This window comes from Penicillium chrysogenum (genome assembly GCF_028827035.1).
Source record: "Penicillium chrysogenum strain IBT 35668 chromosome Unknown utg000001l_segment0_segment0, whole genome shotgun sequence".
Taxonomy (NCBI): domain Eukaryota; kingdom Fungi; phylum Ascomycota; class Eurotiomycetes; order Eurotiales; family Aspergillaceae; genus Penicillium; species Penicillium chrysogenum.
Window position 1 is genome coordinate 4325789 of NW_026622749.1, and position 20185 is coordinate 4345973.

A 20185-nucleotide genomic window follows, 5' to 3' on the forward strand; every position below is an offset into this window, starting at 1 on the left:
CACTTTGATCTGGCCCTTCTCAAGGGTTGGCGACTAAATGGAAAGAAACAGCAGGGACGGCCGGGCCAAGAGGCCGGCTGGTGAGAGCGTAGTGTGCGCAGTCTTCCCGGCGGGGAATTGTGGTCTCATATGTTGTGTTGTGGTGTCACGGAAGCTCTGTGGACTCGGTCGATATGCGAAAAGATCGGAGACGGTAGAACTTAAAACGAAGGAAACCATCAAGTCATTTGCTCTTCCGGGAAAACAAACTGTCTAGTCCATTGAAATAAATCAAGTCCGGACAGCAAATGAGTGAATCGAATTACCCCGCGGGGGAGGAGAGGCTGAAGGAGATGGGGAGAAAGTTGGGGACTGTATGCGGCGCGATATTCACGAGAGCAGAACAGAGGACGCGGGCTATCGCAAAGACCCCGAAAGAAACACTAGTCCGCATTTGGTAATTTCTCGGGAATGGTTGTTCCGTTCCGAGTCCCCTTCCAGCCCTGCAGAGAACAAACAATATGACCTTATCTTTTTTCAATTGAGTGTGTTTTCGTCGTCTTTTACTTTTTCTGGACTGTTTAGATAACTCTTGGTTTGATATGTCCACTGAGCCTCATAGAAATAGGACCAAATACACATAGGTATCGCTCTAAAGGGACGAACTTAGTGTACTTTGGGGTCGGTATGCATAGGCTGCAGAAGGAATATTGCGCCAACTAGCTGTATAATCTGTCTTCATAGTTATAGTCTAGGTAGCAATGGTGGACCTCTATCTGCCAGTAGATCGGTTTGTGTAGGCCATAACGAGCTTATCAAACAGAGTAGTACATCTGTACATATACGAGACCCCAACATTGGAAGTTACATACCTAGGTATGGATCAATCAGCGTCGTTACTTATGCATAATCAGCTACCTAGGGTAATTAGCTCCTTGTGAGAGTCGGTTCACGTACCTAGAGCACTTTGTCAAAATTTTGATTACTTCGACAACCGAGAGATTGTCCATCGTCTCCGAAATATATATAGCTGCACTCAGGATTCTCGGGCATGTCAACAGCCCGTAGAATTGAGCAATCTTTATCACCTTGGCTCTATGAAGCCCTTGTATGTAAAATGAAATATGTTGGTGTTATTTACTCAATGAATTATACGGAAAGACCACAAAAATGCTCTCAACAACGGTAAATTTATGACTTTCCTCCTATTTTCACTCTCCTCTAGATAGTAACGCTAATACCCCCAATAGATACCCAATTCCGCTCGTGTAGCATCATGGAATGCAGGAATAGACAAACCCTTTGCTCTGGGAAACGACCAGGTTATGCTGATGCTGACGGCCCCAATGATCCTAGTATCCACCTGGGCACCTGTGACAGACATCAATCAACCCCGCATTCGGGCAAGCACGACTATTATCTCACCTTACAAGATATTCTATCAAGATTCCAGTGATTCCATTCCACATGGCGGACCCCATTTCGATTATTTCGGCGGTAGACCTCTGCTTTAAGTGAGTTATACACCACAACCCAACTGCTCGAACTGACTGTATGTCAGATATGGCACGAAGCTGGTTCACTTATGCAGCGCACTCGCACACGCCAAAGATGATATCGCGGAGAGATCCCTCCGTGTCAACAATTACTGGATGAGGGCGGAAGTCCAGCTGAATGTGGTGCGGGATATTGCGCACGAGCTCAGTGAGAAGCATCGGATGATTCAACATGCGACGATTGCAATGCTCGCCACGAAGTTGGAGATTGCTATCAACAAGATTGAGTCTGCCATCAAGACTCACCCTATCGGAGACCAAGAACTGGAAGTATACCGGTGGAAGTATGCGCTCACGAAAGAAAAGATCGACGGGACCATTGAGGATCTCAAGGAATGGCAGTCACTATTCGACCCATCGTGGTACTTGATTATGAGGCTGACAAGCGATCGAGTCAATCTTGGCCTAACGACAAACCGAAAGTCTTCTGCTATGAATTTTCAAGACCCGATACCTGCCGCGCAGTTCCTCAGGACAGCCTTGAATCCGACAGACATGAACGCTCAATCAGTTCGCCTCGCAGCGGACTCTCTCATTTCCATCGACCCACAAGAAATACCATTTTGCTCAGCACAGCTGGGCAAGAGGCCAGAGAATGGTCAATCGTTTATTGTGGAACGAATTGAACCTCTTCCAGGGGCCAACGTCGGGGACATCAAGAAAGATATACGTGATCTCGCTAGACGGTTGAGTGGCTCCGATGCCATAGAATTCGGTCTCCTTAGCTGCAAAGGGTACGTCCAACACCGCGGGACCGACTCTTCTCAATCCACGCCAGATGCATTTACCATTGTCTTCCGAATGCCAACACAATATCTTGAACCTCGTTCTCTCCGTGCTTGCTTTCAAGATACGAAGCATAGCCACTCACTCTCCGACCGGTTCAAGTTAGCGAATGAACTTGCGAAGGCAGTGTATTCCATTCACTTGTTTGGATTTGTCCACAAGAACATCCGACCAGAAACAATCTTACTTTTGGGGAGTGATGAGTCCTCCATTGGATCTGCCTTCCTGGTTGGGTTTGGAAGCTTTCGCATGGCCTCTGGTAAAACTATGCGGAAAGGCGATGCGTCCTGGGAACAATGCATTTACCAACACCCTGACCGCATGGGAGCCATTCGCTCCAGTGATTATATCATGCAGCATGATATCTACAGTCTTGGGGTATGCCTGTTAGAGCTGGGGCTGTGGGAGTCTTTCCTGTCGTACGATAAGTCGTCCCCGGCAAGCCATGGCATTGCTTCAATCCCTACTTGCGCTCCTATTCTGGGATCGAGGCAAGTGTTATATTTCCAAGAACATCTCCTCTTCTTGGCGAAGGGTGAACTACGGAAGCGAATGGGGACCAGATACTCCGACGTTGTTGTCACTTGTTTGACTTGTTTGGACACTAATAATGTCGATTTCGGAGATGAGGTGGATTTTGAAGATGCTGATGGCATTGAAGTAGGTGTAAGGTATATTGAGAAGGTATGTCTTCTAACCCAAATGTTCTGGAAGGTCGACTTCTAACATATTAGCAAAGGTAACGATGCGACTAAATAGTATGTGCGTCTGAGTCAATCGTTCCAACTAGATAAAACCTAGTAGTAGAACAGGGGACAGAATACAGGAGTCCGCGACAGACAACTAAAACAAGAAACATGTCCCGGTTGGGGTAAACATACTTTCGTTCCCTAGCCCTTGTATCGCCGCACTAATAATTTGGCAATTCTTTTCCTGTATCAGCTTTCTAGACCCTAACCATACTGTCGCTACTGGAAAAGCATGCCAACAAGTTTCCGTCGGGGGAAAACACAAAGTGTCGATCATCTTTGTTGTGCAATTAACCAATGCACCTGATGAATTCCCACGCATCACCTGCTAGGTGCACCGTTTCAGATGTTCACCAACGAGCCGAAACAAGTTTGGGTCTTACCATACAACCACTGAAAGATGTCAGAGTCCCGACTAGTAAGTGTAAGTGGTTTTCCAGCCGGTTGTGTAAAAGGACAATCTGCATTGCGCAATATTATGATCACTTCACCGTCTCCATAAAATGAGTCGACGGATTCATAGCGATTCTCAGATAGGCTCAAAGCTGAAGTATCCACTTGAGATGGGTGAACCCGAAATGATCTCAAATGGACAGGAGCACAATCTCAGCCGTTGGAGGAGATAGTGGGGGGATCGGAAGGCAGATCAGGCAGATCAGGCAGATCGTGGCCCAACCCTTCAAGTACGATCTATACAACTTTACGGTACCATACATTGACCGATTGAGGACTGAACTACCAGTTTATTCCATACAATTCCGCTGGAAATACAACTGGAATATGAGGACCTGTGAAAACGACGCAAGAAATGGCCGCCCTGCCAGAAATCTTCGTTTGACACACTCTTTCTCTGCAATTCCACCTGTGACCAAACGACGCCGAAAAAGCTTCCAAGGGTTTTGAAGGCTATTGACCGATCTACGATCTGTCGCAACTAAACACAAATTCAAGAAGGTATAGGAGTGAGAGTATTGATTCTGCTACGCAGTATTGGAACAACTCCAAGTCTCGGAATCGAAAAGTGCACATGTCACATGTGGATAGTGTCTACCAAATCCCCCACCACAGCTGATATATAGCACCCTCTGGCGACTCGAAAGAGCCCACTACTTGCAGTACTGATATCAGGAACGTCAGCGTTATAGTTGGAAATATTGGAGGATACCAAGGACATACCCAGTTTTCACTTCCGGATTGCCGGACGCAAGATTTGCCTTCGCAGCACTTGCCCTGGCCGTCACCGGGGACATTGTCACCGATTCTGCAGAGGTCCCCGGGGCAATGGCAGGAAGGGAAATCGGGACAGTTACCAGCGGCCAAGGCCACGGCGAGGAAAGAGGCGATCAAGAACATATATTTCATTTTGCTGGACTGAGGGAGTTAGTGAAAGTGCTTTCCAAGGTTGAAGAGAAAGAATAGTTTATACCGGACGGTTGTAGTGGAAATAATCCTAGTGAAAGATAGTAATCTTGAGAGATAATTGTTGATGAGGAATTGAGATCCTGGGAAGGATTTCAAGCTATACTTATAGATTCGAGTGCTGTACCGGGGGCTAGTATTAATATTGAATTGTTACACTATTCTGATTGTAGAGAATGAAGATCATCTTGGCAAGGCAAGGCAGCCAGACGGCTTGCTGAATAACCTGGGAGGCCTAATGCTGTACTTGGTAATATGAAGCGGTTGATGCACTGCCCAAGAGCTATGGACATGAGGCCGGAAGTAAGCATACTTGAAGGATCATGCAGGCTCCAGCAGGGCCAGCTCACGATTGAGAGAGCAAGGTGGGGGGAGTGGAACAGGGTCGTAACCAACATTCAGACGGTGGTCCTAATTGGCACATCTCCTAAGGCTGACCACAAGTTGATAATTTATTTAGGCCACCCGCTACTACATATCAATGTACTGTACATGGTGGTATGCATAGTAATCATTATATAAGGAAGTTGATCTGCGCCAACGTCTTGACAATGTGACCATGGTAGATCCCCACAGTAAGCATTGGTCAAACCGATTTTGAAAATGACTACAGTTAAATTCGTTATTTACTAGATGAAAATTTATCTTTATCTAGATCCGTATCACTTCAAGGGTGAGGATGTTTCGCTTAAGAAAACTGATACTAGTCTGAAGTAACTAAGTAGGTTTGTATAGGGCGCAGAGCAACCATCATACTATCACTATGCATATCTGATTTCTCGATTCGATTCGATTCGATTCGATATTGGAAAAGCACTGGCAGCCATATAGAAATGAGACTAGCAATTTATGTGAAGGAACTGGTTGAACTGGCGTCGATCCACCTTTTATCTGCCATCCTCAAGTTGTACAAAAGCCAAGCTTTAGGCGCCCTACAAAGGCGGGGGAGAAGATCATTTCCATTTCCGTTAACCTGGACCTGAGACTAGCCCTCACGCCCCAAGGCTTAGACCTAGCCATCTTCCTCCTGAGGGTAATGTCTTGCATCGTATATCACAAGCAAAGTTAGCTATGTTAGATAGGCTGCAATACTTCGCGCAACTTCTTTTTTGGTTTTGTTATGTCTTACCACTTAATCAAAACTGGGGCTGTTGGGGGTTAAATTTATCTGACCAGGGATAGGGTAGGGGTAGGGTTTTGGACGTGGTGGGGGGCGACGGCCAAGAATGGATCTACAGTATAGAAGACATTAATAGCCCTGGGGGCCATGAGGTCGGACTTATTTGTGACCCGAGTCTCTCCATGCTTAGTGATCTGAAACCCACCGAGAACTCCGTGTCATGTGCCAATAAAACCCAAGTAACCAATGCAGCTTACTCGGTTTATAATGTAGATGTTAAGGTGTTCCTTGCTCTCAATTAGTCCTCCAACCTGCCCCAAAAATGTCACACGGGGCGTAGTAAAGCGGCTGTAGATGTTTCGAGCGAAAATTGCATCGGCAATGGTTCAGTATAGACAGCATCTCTGAATACATAGCGAAACAGAAAACCACCTACGTGAGGGATGGGATGAATGGGTGAGTAGTGTTGGACGTGATGTTAGAATTTGCTTCACAGCTCGAACTTTCCAGTCTGACCGGGCACCTTTTGTGCACTTTTCCACCCGTACGCTTCTGTATTCCCCGCTTCCAATTTCCCTTCCTCGCTGCAATGCTATTCCCTGGTTAAAAGCTGGAATCCTGATCTCGGATCGGGTTTATGATATGTATGGACGGTTCGGACAGTGCAACCAGGCTGGTAATATGTTTCCACCTTAAAATTATACACCAGATCTGGGATTCTGGCTATCTAGACGTCTCAGGGGTTGATATATTGATCGCTGGCGGTGTTGACACAAAGTTGGAAGCAGAGTCAGGCCCGAGCGGGATGCGCTCAGCCGCATCAGCTGATGCCTTTAAAGAGTGGAAAGAGAGGGAAGGATACGGCGTATTGTACCACTAGACCTTAGTAAAAATAAATTTTTTGTTTCGGCCTAGTTAGGGGACCCTATTACAGTCTAACAGAGAGGGTTCACCCGATGTTATGTGGGTAAAAGGGGCAGGGAAAGGACCGTAGTGTAACGGATCCATGGTAGCTACCCTGGACTATATTTAAGGTTAAAGTAAACATCACTATCAATCAATGATATATCGAGTAATACTGGGATATGCATGTTCTTAACGAATCTGTGACAAAGGCAAATCTAACAGACCTCCCGACGTCTGAAGCCATATAGGTATCCTACGACTACATCAGATATTATTGTACTGGATACTGTAAATCCTACACTAAAGACCTGTGACCCCAAAGAATGGCCCCTTGTAACATTAGAACTAGTGTGAGCAGCTTGCGACCTTGGCGTTCTTGTCAATTCCATGGCGCGCCACCTTCGAGCCATAACGTTTTTTTTTTTTTTTTTGTCACACGAAGAAATAATACGCCTCTCCCTTCAAAAGATGCTTATACATTGTAACCTCAGTCATTCAACTCTGTGATGTGGCCAATGACACCTCACTTCGAGGAATGCATCACAATTTCAGGATCTTGCCAATAACTGGGCTGGACTGCAGCCACCATTTACGGTCCCCTGCAGGACAATATTTTGCTCTCCCCTTTTGTCTGTCCGGAATGCCAAAGAAGAAACAAAATGCTAATAAAGGATGGATATGTTCCATCTTCCAACCTCATGTCGAGCATCGATTTCGTCTAGCCTACATTAATGGAGAAGGAGGTAGCAACTGATCCTCTACCACAGGAGATCCCAAGCGACGCACCCGATGAAGGGGGGGTCGCTATCTCGCCCCGCGGCGAATACTTGGACGGTCGTCTCTCTCACTATTGCCCTTTGCCTAGGTGTCTTTTGCATGTCATTGGTAAGTGGAACGCTGTAGACAGCAGTCAGCGTTAAAAACAGAAGAACCGTGGAGAGCTGACCTTTCCCAGGATGTCACAATTATCACAACTGCGATTCCTCGTATCACAGATCAGTTCGACTCACTAGACGACATTGGTTGGTACGGCAGTTCGTATCTCCTAACAAACTGCGCCACTACCCTCGCCTTTGGTAAATTCTACACATTCTATTCCACAAAATGGGTATACCTATCTGCTCTCTTTCTATTCGAAGTCGGTTCCCTTGTCTGCGGAGTTACACCTACCTCTGTTGGTCTGATTTTGGGTCGGTGCATTGCCGGTCTGGGCGCTGGAGGTCTCTTCTCGGGGAGCCTCTTGATCATCGCTCAGACTGTTCCTTTGCATCGTCGCCCTGTCTTCACGGCCTTACTTGGTAGTATGTACGGTATAGCTAGTGTCGCTGGCCCTCCGTGAGTTGAACTACTTTCTTCCTCTTGCCTTTGCTATCTCCTAACCTGATCAGGTTGGGAGGGGCATTGACAGATCGTGTCTCCTGGCGTTGGTGTTTCTACATTAACTTGCCCATCGGTGCTGTTACTGCGGCATTCGTCCTATTTTTCTTCCACGCCCCCAATTCAGTCAAAAGGCGCCCAGAACTACGCAAACTGCTGAGCGAGTTAGATCCTATCGGCTCGTTCTTTTTCCTACCTGCCATCGTCTGTCTTCTTCTGGCCCTCCAGTGGGGTGGCACCCAATACTCTTGGAAAAGCCCCCGGATCATCGTTCTTTTCGTGCTCACTGGTGTTCTCCTGCTCGCCTTCGTGGCCGTTCAGATCCGCCAGAATGAAAAAGCCACACTTCCTCCGCGTATCGTCCAAAATCGAAACATCTGGTCATCAGCCTGGTTTGCCATTACACTTAATGGTGCATACTTTGTCTTCATTTACTACGTATGTCGAGTCTACAACAGCTCCGTGATCGCTCAAGCTAACTTTCTAGCTTCCCATATGGTTCCAGGCAATAAAGGCGGCCTCGGCCACGAAATCAGGTGTTATGAATCTACCGAGCATCATCGCAGTTGTTGTCGTCTCTATTATATCCGGTATGCTCGTCACTATCTTCGGCTACTACAACCCCGTCATGATTATGTCCTCGGTCACATTATCCATCGGGGCTGGTCTACTCAGTACCCTCAAGACAGACTCAGGGAGTGGCGAATGGATCGGATACCAGATTCTAATGGGACTGGGGGTCGGTCTCGGAATGCAACAGCCGTTCATGGTGGTGCAGAATGTGCTACCCGACGGCGACGTTCCCACTGGTACGGCCGTGATAACATTTGCGCAGACCTTGGGAGGTGCAATCTTTATTTCTGTGGGTCAAAATATCTTCCAGAACCAGTTTGCTCATACTATGCACTTGGAAGATCCCTCGGTGAATGTAGCCACAGTTCTCTCGGCTGGCACGACCACATTGCGGAAGTATCTTCCAGCTGAACAGCTGCCAGCCGTCCTAAGATCCTACAATACCGCTATTACCCAGGCCTTTTATGTTGGCGTGGCTTTGGCGTCACTTTCCTGTATTGGAACTATCGCGTTGGAATGGAAGTCTGTCAAGAAGCCGAGAAACACTACACCCAACGATCACAGTGGGAGTTGAATGTGGATGTGACTTGGGCAGGTAACTATATAGCAGAGCTAAATGACGGCTTAAGCCGTCCTTAATGTTAATTTCGGGGATCACATATAGAGACTCAAAATTGAACGCATAAGGCGCTAAGGAAGCCCTTAAGTCACCCGAGGGCCCCAGTGTCTTTCTTGCCCTTAACATACAAAGTACTCCGTATTCAGTAATTGATTGCTATAACTTGAACTCCAATTTTCAAGTGGTCCATCCACATCCCAGCCTCGGCCTCTCATATCTTGACGAGTCAAGTCATCGGGGTTCCTGTCGCAGGGGCCGTCGCAGGGCGCGCTGTATTGACTGGCAGAAAGTTATTGGTCGCTTGTTCTTTTCTTTTCTTTTTTGCTTTTTTTTCCTCCATTTTTCTCTCACAAAATCAAATCCACTAGTGCCTTGTTGGGCGCCTGGATTTTCCTTGGCATATCTTGCTTGGCCTTTGATTCAACTTCCTCAAAAAGGAACAGGGCAACCTGCATTAGAATTTGCCCAGGCGAGCGGAGTCATGTGGCAACAGATGGAACCCTGCGGAGTACACGTAGAATTCCCTTGCATGATGTGACATGTCTAATCGGCACATGCCAACATCGTAGCCTGGTTGTACTCCGTACGTAGCACGAAGTCATGGAAAGTATTCAGCCGCATAACATACCAAGTGCCACTGCATGAGACGAGTCTTCGGGTCCTACTCCAAAATGGAAACTTGAGCTATTGGCACTGGCGTGGAATATAGGGCCCACATCTTACATTTCCAATGGCCTTTGGACAACATTAAAGATCTCCGACTTACTTCCTTCCTAGACAAATACTCATACCGCTATCCCAAAATGACAGTCTCTTCCACTGTTCAGCCTCTCAAGGCCTGTGTGCCAGAGGCCACAGAAGCGGCAGATATGCCTCACCATACACTCAGCAAGTCGATGACCTTTGCCAATCTTGACCAATACCAATACTGGCATGCCGTGGGGCCGATGCTGGGGAGAATGCTCTCCAATGGCAGCTACAGCATCCACAAGCAATATGAATACCTGTGTCTCTTTGCGCATGTTATAATCCCAAAGCTGGGACCGTTCCCGGGTGGGAGGGATATCTACAAGTGTCTGCTCGGAGGAACTGGCTCCGTGGAGCTGAGTCAGAATGTTCAGAAATTAGGCCTGACTGCACGGGTTGCCTTCGAGCCTACGAGCTACATTGCTAGCACCGGTGTCGACCCACTCAACCGGCACACTGTCCACGCTACCCTGGTCGAGTTGAGGGCTATAGGGTCTGCCAGCGTCGACATGGAGCTGCATCAAATGCTTGTCAACGAGCTGACATTGACGGACCGCGAAGAAAGACTGATGTCCCCGGAAGCAATCTCGGGAACCGCGTGGAAGACGCAAATTCTGCTTGCTTTGGATTTGGGTCAAACCGGAATCACAATCAAGGAGTATTTCTATCCGGCCCTCAAAGCTTCCGTGACGGGGCAAAGCGTGGCCAAGTTGTGCTTCTCTGCTATTCGGAAAGTGGACAAACAAGGACGTTTTGAGCCTGCAAGCAAGGCGATTGAGACCTATATGAAAACACAGAGCCAGACAGACCTTTACTTTTTGTCCTGTGATCTGGTCGATCCAGCGGCAACTCGGATCAAGCTTTACCTGATGGAGCTTGACATGAGGTTGGCAAAGGTCGAGGAGCACTGGACCATGGGCGGCAAGCTCAATGACGAAGAGACATTGCTTGGACTGAAAATGCTGCAGGAACTGTGGGTAGAGTTTGGGATTATGGAAGGCATGCGAAATGAGCCGGAGCGGCCATCGCTGCCTGGGGATCCGGACACTATTGTTCCATTTATTATGAACTATGAGATGAATCCCGGCGAGGCATTGCCCAAACCCAAATTCTACTTCCCCTTGGTCGGCATTCCCGAGCTGAAAATTGCAAATGTGCTCACTGCGTTTTTCGAACGCTACGGTATGCCTGAGCAGGCCGCAGCCTATCGCAATAATTTGCAGACATACTAGTAGGTTCCCTCTCTAGGCGCACACGCGGAATGTTTCTTGCTAATCTGACTCGTGTAATATCAGCCCTAGCAAGGACTTGGCTATCGCAACGGATCACCAGGCATGGCTGTCCTTTTCATACACCAAGAAAAAAGGACCATACCTCACCATGTACTATCACTAGGATATTACAATAGTCACAGTCAGGGTACGCTTGAAGCAGAGGAGCTACGGTTTCAAGAGTGATTGCGGAGCGGCATGAAAGGATGGGCAATTTGTTCATATATAATTTAGCTAGCCAGAATGAAGAAGAGCCAATGCCCCATGGGAATATCCTGTTCTTCAAGTAGTGCTTCTCAAATCCGCAAACATTACGCAAATATCAGAAGATAATTCTCTCTTTGTGTGCTAAAGAAGATTAAGATATGGGGCGAGGGTTTCTCCAGTCTCTGCACCCACTTTCGGGATAATATTCAGTAAAGAAAACGACACTTCAAAGCTATGGATACTAGGCTGACTGCTACCGTCTCGCTGGTTGCCCTAAGATCCCTTCTGACCAGTTGCAAAAACAGCAGTCCACTCCTGTGGCACCAGACCGTTCTCTCCATAAGTTTCATTCAGATGCCTCTGAAGTGCTGGCAGGATATCATTCTCATACTTATCCCTTTGCTCCTGGTTCCACCATTTACTAACAATGATAGGAATGACCGGCTGTGCGATCTTGTACAAGTCCTCGACGCTAGTTTCGAATTGCTTCGAAATTGTAGTGACTTGGACGCTGTGGAACCCTGCCTCCTCAAATCTAGAGTGAACGTAGTCTTCCGAATCCCATCCTGGGTTCATACAGGACATGAATTCCTTGGTAGTTGGGAATGGTAGATCTGCCGGTATTATGGCAACAGCGGCCTCAACAACGGCAAGCCACTCAGCTGTGATACGTCAGAACTTGAGATCATGTAGCGGGCGAGACATACTTCGCTGCCAAGTTGAGATAGTAAGCGTTCCCCCCGGCTGAAGAATCCGCATGACCTCTGTTTATGAACATGAGCTTCTATTTGAGCACGTCTTGATTATGAGTGAGCCAACCTTTCATTGCAGCATAGGTATCGGGAAATGAGGTAAAGGCTAAATGGCGACAGTATCTTATATCAGTGATTGGTTGAATTCAAGTGGTTCCGACATTTTGCGTACCAAGAGCCGCAAACACGTGAGTATAATGTCCGGTAGGGAGCTCGGTGTTTTGCGCATCCACCACCTTGGCAATTGAATTCCCCCATCCTCTCTCCAAAATCTTCCGTTTCACATGGCCAGTAAGCTCAGTTGATATATCGCCGCACGTCAGTTCCCAGTTCCCTTTTGGCTGGGAATTCAACATGTCATGGAGGGCATCAGAGACAACACCCGTTCCGCAGGCGAGGTCCAGAATTACCAGAGGTGTCAGACTAGATTCACTCAGTCCCGAGAGCTGAATCAGATCCTGGGTATAATAGCGGGTGATCTTTTCCGCGACCATGTAGGTATCAAGGATTCCCTTGCCCGCGTAGAGCTCGGTAAAGTTGGTGGCGCGAGTCATGATAGGATGGTGATGCTGATGGATCAAACAATTGGGGCAATATTCGTTGGTTAGGATTTAGAGAAAGCGATAGAGGGATATTATCTTTGGCGGTTTATAAGATCGGGATGCATTTTCCTAATAGGATAGTAGCAGTGGACGTGATATATTTACATTCTTCAGCTCTGTACGGAGTCCAGACTACCTCCGGAGTACTTCATGCAATCCATCAGAGACAAAGGAAAGGTTCGATGAAAGACATAGGCATGGTTTCCACTACTCGATCTAGACTTCTGCATAGCCGTACGTGCCTTTGCATTGCATGCAAGGAGTCACTAGACGGTGGGTCCCGCATTCCAACTGGTCTGAATGTTGTATGGACTACTTCGTGCTGCGTAAAGATCCCAAGGGTTACAGCCACTAAAAGAACTGCAGGTTGTTCTTACAGACGCACAATCTGACCTTGTAGACCATTTGAAATACCGTCAGCCTCGTAAAACAGGATTTCCCCATGTCACTTCGGAAGATCTACCGTTGCACTAGATATACCTTGTATGCGCAATAAGTTGGTCAATCGAGCCGACAAAGAAAGAACAGTCGACAATGGATGTGGTTACCAGATTCATGGTTTCCTACTCAGGGACAGCATGTGCAATTTCACTGTTTATCTTTGGAATTACCTTGCTGTTTCCATTTCACAAAAGCCAATCCTTCGTCTGCATGAACTCGCACTCGTGGGATATTTTCAGAAACAAAGCAAAGCGAGAATTCGAATCAAATGCAGAAAAGCTCATCAAAGATGCACTACGAAAGGTCGGTTAATTTAACCCGTCATGTGTTGGTAGCAGGACGACGACGACGATTACTGACACCCACAGGGGCTCACGGCCTTCCAATTGGTAACCAACATGGGCACCTATATGATCCTTGCAGACCAATATGCCGAAGAACTGAGAAACGATAAAAGGCTTAGCGCTTATGATGCCTTGAATGATGTATGTGTTTTTTCCCTTTCTCGAAATGTTCATTATGCATAGTTGTCTGATCCAGTCACTTGCAGGTAATCTTGCTGGAGCTGCCGGGCTTTGAAACTATGTTTCAGGGCTCGTTGCATAACCATGTGTCCCCTACTGCAATCCATGCTATGAACAGGGAGCTAGGTAAGTGGCTGGGCCCTGGACTGTTCGATCCATGCATGATTAATTGCCACCTCGCAGTCCACTTGACTCGGCCGCTGTCGGATGAAGCAAACCACCGTCTGCAGACTCAGTGGACGGACAGTTCCGGTATGCTCGAATTGCCCACTCACACTGATCTTACCGTGGAGTCTGATAAATTGCAGAATGGCACACTGTTTCAATCCACGACACTGTCTTGGCCTTGGTTGCTCAGATGACCACGCGAGCATTTGTCGGAGCGGAGCTGTGCCGCAATGCCGAATGGCTCGATATTGCCATTAACTTTACGATAAACCGGGCTATTGCAGTCCAGGCAATCCAGGCTTGGCCATGGATCCTGCAGCCCGTTGTCCATTGGTTCTTGCCCACCTGCAAGGGTGTCCGCCGCCAGATTCAGCGAGCTCGAACCATCCTGATGCCAGTTCTAGAACGTGAGAGGCAGACTATGCACAGAAAAGACTCGTCATCTGACCGAATATTCTCGACATTAACTTTCATTGATCAGTATGCTCAAGGGTCTCGCTATGACGCCACCATGGCCCAGCTGAGACTGACCGCTGTATCTGTCTTGACCACATCCGACATGGTGGAGAAGGTACTGGCAAGAATTTGCGAGCATCCAGAACTAATCCAGCCGCTCCGTGAGGAAGTAGTGTCGGTCTTTGAAAGTAGTGGCTTGCATCACAAGTCCTTACTCAAGCTGACACTCATGGAGAGCGTGATGAAAGAAAGCCAGCGGCTTGAACCTGCCACACTGAGTGCGTTGTTTCTTTTCTTTTCTTTTCGTTTTTTCTTTCCTCCCCCATTCCCAGTTTGGGCTTGTCTTTCTTCCTTGCTGATTACTTTGCTTTTCAGTCTCCATGTTCCGCGCCGCTAAGAAGACAGTCACATTGCAAGATGGTACAACTATCCCTAAGGGTACCCGTCTTGCCTTTGCAAACGACCTTCGGCTAGACCCTGAGTTGTATCCGGATCCCAAAACCTTTGACGGTTATCGATTTGAAAGAATGAGGAAAGATCCAGAGCAGGCTAAGCTTGCCCCATTTACCAAAACGAGGACGAGTCACTTGGCCTTCGGCCATGGGAAACATGCTTGTCCTGGGAGGTTCCTTTCGTGCGATGAAGCTAAGTTGATTCTTTGTCATATCTTGCTCAAGTACGACTTCAAAGCATTAGATGGGCGTGACCCTGACCTGCATGTTCGCGGCATGTTTATCCAGAGAGATACAGGAGGGATGCTCTCGGTGAGGAGACGCCAGGAGGAAGTTACACTGTAAAGATAGCTATGCCTACACTGAATTATTAAATCAATCTGGTATTGTTCCATCGAAAGGGGTTGCGGTCAGTGTATATTCCTAAAGGCCTATAGCTCTGGCCAAATAAATTGCTAGGATTTGAACAGTATCAGGAAGGTTCAACCGACCTACGTCGTAGTTAGGAGACTTTGCTATTGTACGATGGCTAATTTATCGGCTCCTAGTCCCTTCGACACTATATTTAGAATGATAATACAAATCTTCGGCGCGAAGTATATATTTCAGCATAATCAAATGTAAAACTCGGATATTCAAGAAATAGGGGCAAGGCTAGCAAGACTATATAACATGCCAACGAGAAGATGTCATCAAGCTGCCACTGGCTTCTCGTAATCGTGCACCACCTGGTACTTGCTGTTGGATGGAATATTCCGTGGCCGATAGCCCGTGTTATCTTGAACAGCTCTCATCGCATATGGAAACTGCTCGTAAACATCACGGTGAACGTCGTAGCCGAAGACCCACTCAGGACGTGGGAACTTCATCATCGACGGATCCTTCTCAATCGCCTCCCAGTCCGGATCTCGCATCTGACTATAAATCGCATTACCACTGTCCTGGATAATGCTGGTCCGCTGGTATCGAATTTTTTCCACCACATGGAGAGCCAGATTCACCCGGCTTTTACCTGCCAGCTCCAGACAAATGGCTAACGTAGCCGCATCTTCAACAGACTGACCACCTCCCTGGCCCGCAATCGCCGACATCGCGTGGGCTGCATCGCCTATGACCATGATGCGCCCACCACGGGAACGCCATGTCGGCAGAGGATCACGAGAGATGATCTTGTAGTCTGCGAGCTTTTCGCTGGGCGTGTGTCGCAGAACAGCAGCCACTTGAGGGTACGTAGGCCAGTCCTGGAGTAAGGCGAGGGCATCCTCAACACGGGCATCGGTGACATTTTCCCAGGACTCATCAGCCTTCTCGTGTTTCTGAAAACCCCCAATACCAAGTCAGTTTTCGTCTCGATGCTCGAAGTTGTGAGTAATACACACCCGGTGCCAGACCTGCCAAATCACATTCTGGCCGCGTTTTCCAGTTGACAAAGTCAACCCCAGACCCCCGGTCGTTATGTACCTTCGCATCCGATCCTGCACACCTGCTTCCTCCAGAATCCATTGAGCATCAGGATCACCCGCCAGCAAGTTGGCGCTGAAGCATGCGCGAAACGCAGCTAGTCCAGAGGGCTGAGGAGCAATTTGGTATCCTAGCACATAATCTCGAGTCTTGCTATGTACACCGTCCGCGCCCACGACACAGTCAGCCGCAATCCGTTGCTCACCATTGACAGTCACACCGGCTTGACTCTCATCCTCCCAGTAATCGGTGGCAGCTGAGGCGAAGCGCAAATCAATACCCAGGGATTTGGCATGTTCGTATAACCCATGGACCAATGTTCCACGACGGATAATCATGCCCTCTCCCATGCCATACCCGTCCATGGAATCCAAGGCGTACAGCTTTCCCGCGGTGTCTAGAATCTCCATGGCAGCGACATCGTCGGACTGAGAGACAAGATGACGCAGCACTTCACCATTGTTCCAACTCTGTAGGACCTTTGTCGCGTTGCTCCCCAAGGCAATGCTATCTCCTGCTCCAGTCAATAAATGACCCATGGACAACCGATTTGGTGTCATATAGCTCACCTAGAACTCTAATGCCGGGACTTCTCTCAAGGCCGACTACCACGTGTCCCTTGTAGTGGCACTCGATGGCAGCAACCAGACCAGCAATCCCAAGCCCGACAATAATCACTTGGATTCCACTTGAACCAGGTGGCGCGACTCCATTGGGACCAACGCCGTGTGCTACAGTCATCGTGATGCGCTTGATTAAACAGTTAACTTTGTGGCTTCGGACTAGTATCTACAATAAGCACGACACAATCCCTCTTTAAGGCCACTCGGCCGCCGATCGTCACTACAGCGGCTTGGACCATACCACATGCTAGTCGGCGATTGTGGGCTAGATGGTGGGCTTACCCTGCATTCTTTTGACTGCAGTCATCGTGAACATAACTTGCTTTATGCATCGAGTATTGCGTTCCGATGACACCATGCGATGTCTCGATGCGCTGTTTGCTCCAAGTAGTATTGAATCTACCATGTAGACCGCCACCACACCGCTGCGGAATGACGCCTTGGAACCAATCCCTACTAAATGTCACCTGTAATGTACAGGTGACTCCCAAGGCAGGTCGCCTCGAAGATGCTGCAATGCACGACTACAGGAATAGCCCCAACCCGGGATTGAGCTAAGCCTATTTCGGAAATAGCCAAAAGCCAAGAATGGCTCAGGACTACCTACTTGCCTTTCATGCCTGGGGTTATACAGGATAGTTGGCTGCAATGCACTCCGTATGAATGCGAGGCGAGGCAGGAATGCGAGAAAATGGTATACCAGTTCCGACGCGGTGAGACATGTGGAGAGCCCGCTACGGGTACGGAGATCGCGGATCGGGCCTGATGCAAGGGAGATTAGCCATGGCGCCTCCACATTCACTAACACAATGACTGCAGAGAATCAGATGCTACGTCGTATTCTGTGTCTCCCTTGGCACTGCAGTTTAGCGGAGAAAACATCCGTGATATGGATCTGCGAAAATTTCTCCTAGGGCTCCGTGTCCGTTGATTGGCTCACAAGAACATTAGGCCAACATCGGTCTCCACTACTAGTTGGAAATCATGCAGCACTAGCGTAGGGTAGTCTAAGGCAATAGTGCATGGACTATCGATTGCCTATCGATTCTTTCTCGATTCCGAGTGCGATCTGGATCGTGACTGATATTATCTGCAGGGGGTAACCGGATTTTTTGGTCTTACAATGGCTGATGCGTGAGCGAGACCGAGGCACGAGACTTAGACATGCTTCGAAATGACGCGAAGGGTAGCTGTGGGCTGTGTCGAAGTTTGATGGCTCGAGAACGACGTGGTCATAGCCAGTGGATAGTAGCATAGATCTTGACATAGACAAGCCTTACAAGACACCGGTAGTTCTTACTCCCTGCCCAACCGGTATTATACAATGTGGTTGTTCGGAGTACATCATCATCCAAACATAGTCATAAATCTCACAGTTAGGATGCAGAATCTGAGCAAAAAAGAGTTCAAACCAACCAAGGCATGTATTTCAACTAGCCAGATATTCCCAGCCTACTCAAATAGAGAAAAGAACATGTACTATAGCGCTTCCAAAATGATTCCCTGCTCTGCAACCTTGAACCACGCTTCGCCTTGTTTCTGGGCATCCTCCTCATTCGCAGCAGACTTCCCAGTGGATTTCAACTCGTAGTTCTCAACAGTATACGCAACCAGAACCTTGAGGATCGTGTCTGCCAACGCCTGCGCAATACACTGGCGGGGCCCAAAGCCAAACCGCCAAAAGCGATACCGAAAGCTGGCCCTGGACTCCTCCAGGAACCGCTGAGGGCGGTAGCTCGTTTTATCAGAGCCCCAGGCGTCATCCCAGATATTCAAGGCATTGGTGTCAACCACCATAAAGGTACCACGGGGAATGCGGTATCCACCCACGTCACGGTCAGTGGGCATCGACTGCGCGTAGGTGTAGTTGGTGACTGGCTTCAACCTCGCAGATTCATTTATGCAGCTCGCCAGCAGAGTCGAGTTGCTGGCAATGTATTTGACCCATGATTCAGGAGCCGTGTCAGATCTGGCGTGTGAGATCTCTTCCCTAAGCTTGCTCTGTAAAGCGGCATCCTCAGCCAGAAATTGTGGGATCCAGGAGAAGCTGCCAATTGTAACGTCGATGTTGGCAAACAGTGCTTCGTCCAATGTGTGCATCAGCTCGGTTGGTGTAATCTGACCTTGTTCGACGGCTCTATACAAGGTAACAATAGCACAAGCAGAGGCATCGTCACGGTCTAATGCACATTGATATGCTTTCCTATTGAAATTGGCCCAGCGAGTGTGGAAGACGTGTAGCTTGTTCCTTATGTCAGGGTAAAATATCTTGCTGATGGAGAACAGCGATAATCCACCCTTGAAGGCATATCGAAACACATCCGTGCGCAGGTCTGTGATTTGCAACAGTTCCTCTGTCATCTCCGGGGACAGGTTCCCATATAAGAGGTCGCTAATGACCCAGAAGGGCAGGAGCTTGAGATCCTCAGCGGGCTTGATGCGCAGCGTTCTCCCGCCTTCATCCTCCGGGTATAGCTCGGAGAAATGGCGAGAAATGCGGGACTGGACAAAGGGAACATAGGTCGTAGGTTTCTGGGTGAATGGTGGTGAAACTACAGCATGGACTCGTTTCCAGTGCCCTTGACTGATGAGTCCGACACCGTCACCCACTAGATCGCCCATTACCCATCCACCATTCAGGTTTGAAGCCTTGCGGTGGTTACCAGAGTCTTTAAAGACTGTCTTGATCTCATCCGCGCGGGTCAAAATGCTATGCTTTCGTTTAGCATAGGCGGTTCATCTTAGGAGAGGAAGCTCACATTTCTGGCGTGAGACCAAACCAGATTCGATATACCGGGCCATATTTCTCGGCCCACTGACGGGAGACCTTCTCCGCCTCCAGGAACTTGATACTCCCCCGCCATCTGGAAATCGATAGGGGCAAGTTGGAATGGGCGTTGAGCCATCTGTCGAATAAATTGGGTACCACCAGAGGAGAAATCTCTACGTTGGTACGAGGATGAAAGTCAGCCTTGTTCTTTTGATGTATTTTTGGAGTATTACCAACATTTATTATGTAGGAAACTACTCTATTTGACCGAGAATTTGGTCGAGAGGCGCGCCACAACGTGACTAGAAGTGATACAGCTGCCAACTGCACCGTAAGAAGAACGTAACCTGACATTATGTGGAGCTGACGTTGGGAAGGAGCAGAAGCAACAAATGGAGGATTTAAATGACAAGTTTGAATCCAATTTGCAATCAACAGCATGTCCGCATTTTCCTGAATAGGCACGTCCAGTGATAGAGCCGATCTTATTCGAATTCCCACAAGTGCGGCTGACAATCCAGGGCAACTTCACCGAGTGGCCAGAATCTGACATGTACAAAGTACGTGTGGGTCAAATGTTGATCAGCAAGGATCAACATGCATGGTCGCATCACATTGATCTAGACG

The 20185-nt window shown here is 48.2% G+C and overlaps 7 protein-coding genes across 7 annotated transcripts; 4 read left to right on the forward strand and 3 right to left on the reverse strand.

Moving 5' to 3' along the window:
• Nucleotides 1–1446: 1446 nt before the first annotated feature.
• On the forward strand, nucleotides 1447–3047 carry N7489_001731 (uncharacterized protein; the record flags this gene model as incomplete). Its single annotated transcript, XM_056707486.1, has 2 exons — nucleotides 1447–1493; nucleotides 1541–3047. The coding sequence occupies 2 exons, from the start codon at nucleotides 1447–1449 to the stop codon at nucleotides 3045–3047; spliced, it is 1554 nt and encodes a 517-aa protein (XP_056571788.1).
• Nucleotides 3048–7304: 4257 nt separating this feature from the next.
• N7489_001732 (MDR family MFS transporter) lies at nucleotides 7305–9039 on the forward strand (the record flags this gene model as incomplete). Its single annotated transcript, XM_056707487.1, has 4 exons — nucleotides 7305–7400; nucleotides 7471–7850; nucleotides 7904–8330; nucleotides 8380–9039. The coding sequence occupies 4 exons, from the start codon at nucleotides 7305–7307 to the stop codon at nucleotides 9037–9039; spliced, it is 1563 nt and encodes a 520-aa protein (XP_056571789.1).
• Nucleotides 9040–9887: 848 nt separating this feature from the next.
• cdpNPT (putative dimethylallyl tryptophan synthase) lies at nucleotides 9888–11226 on the forward strand (the record flags this gene model as incomplete). Its single annotated transcript, XM_056707488.1, has 2 exons — nucleotides 9888–11062; nucleotides 11127–11226. 2 exons carry the CDS (start codon nucleotides 9888–9890, stop codon nucleotides 11224–11226), a joined length of 1275 nt encoding a protein of 424 aa, XP_056571790.1.
• A 356-nt stretch (nucleotides 11227–11582) lies between these two features.
• Nucleotides 11583–12615, reverse strand: N7489_001734 (class I SAM-dependent methyltransferase; the record flags this gene model as incomplete). Its single annotated transcript, XM_056707489.1, has 4 exons — nucleotides 11583–11971; nucleotides 12017–12073; nucleotides 12129–12167; nucleotides 12234–12615. 4 exons carry the CDS (start codon nucleotides 12613–12615, stop codon nucleotides 11583–11585), a joined length of 867 nt encoding a protein of 288 aa, XP_056571791.1.
• Nucleotides 12616–13197: 582 nt separating this feature from the next.
• Nucleotides 13198–15049, forward strand: N7489_001735 (cytochrome P450; the record flags this gene model as incomplete). The annotated part of the gene is made up of 6 exons (XM_056707490.1): nucleotides 13198–13407; nucleotides 13473–13589; nucleotides 13655–13754; nucleotides 13812–13880; nucleotides 13937–14530; nucleotides 14628–15049. The coding sequence occupies 6 exons, from the start codon at nucleotides 13198–13200 to the stop codon at nucleotides 15047–15049; spliced, it is 1512 nt and encodes a 503-aa protein (XP_056571792.1).
• Nucleotides 15050–15396: 347 nt separating this feature from the next.
• Nucleotides 15397–16906, reverse strand: N7489_001736 (FAD-dependent oxidoreductase; the record flags this gene model as incomplete). Its single annotated transcript, XM_056707491.1, has 3 exons — nucleotides 15397–16020; nucleotides 16084–16679; nucleotides 16735–16906. The coding sequence occupies 3 exons, from the start codon at nucleotides 16904–16906 to the stop codon at nucleotides 15397–15399; spliced, it is 1392 nt and encodes a 463-aa protein (XP_056571793.1).
• A 1361-nt stretch (nucleotides 16907–18267) lies between these two features.
• Nucleotides 18268–19912, reverse strand: N7489_001737 (cytochrome P450; the record flags this gene model as incomplete). The annotated part of the gene is made up of 3 exons (XM_056707492.1): nucleotides 18268–19498; nucleotides 19548–19731; nucleotides 19792–19912. 3 exons carry the CDS (start codon nucleotides 19910–19912, stop codon nucleotides 18268–18270), a joined length of 1536 nt encoding a protein of 511 aa, XP_056571794.1.
• Between the last annotated feature and the right edge of the window lie 273 nt (nucleotides 19913–20185).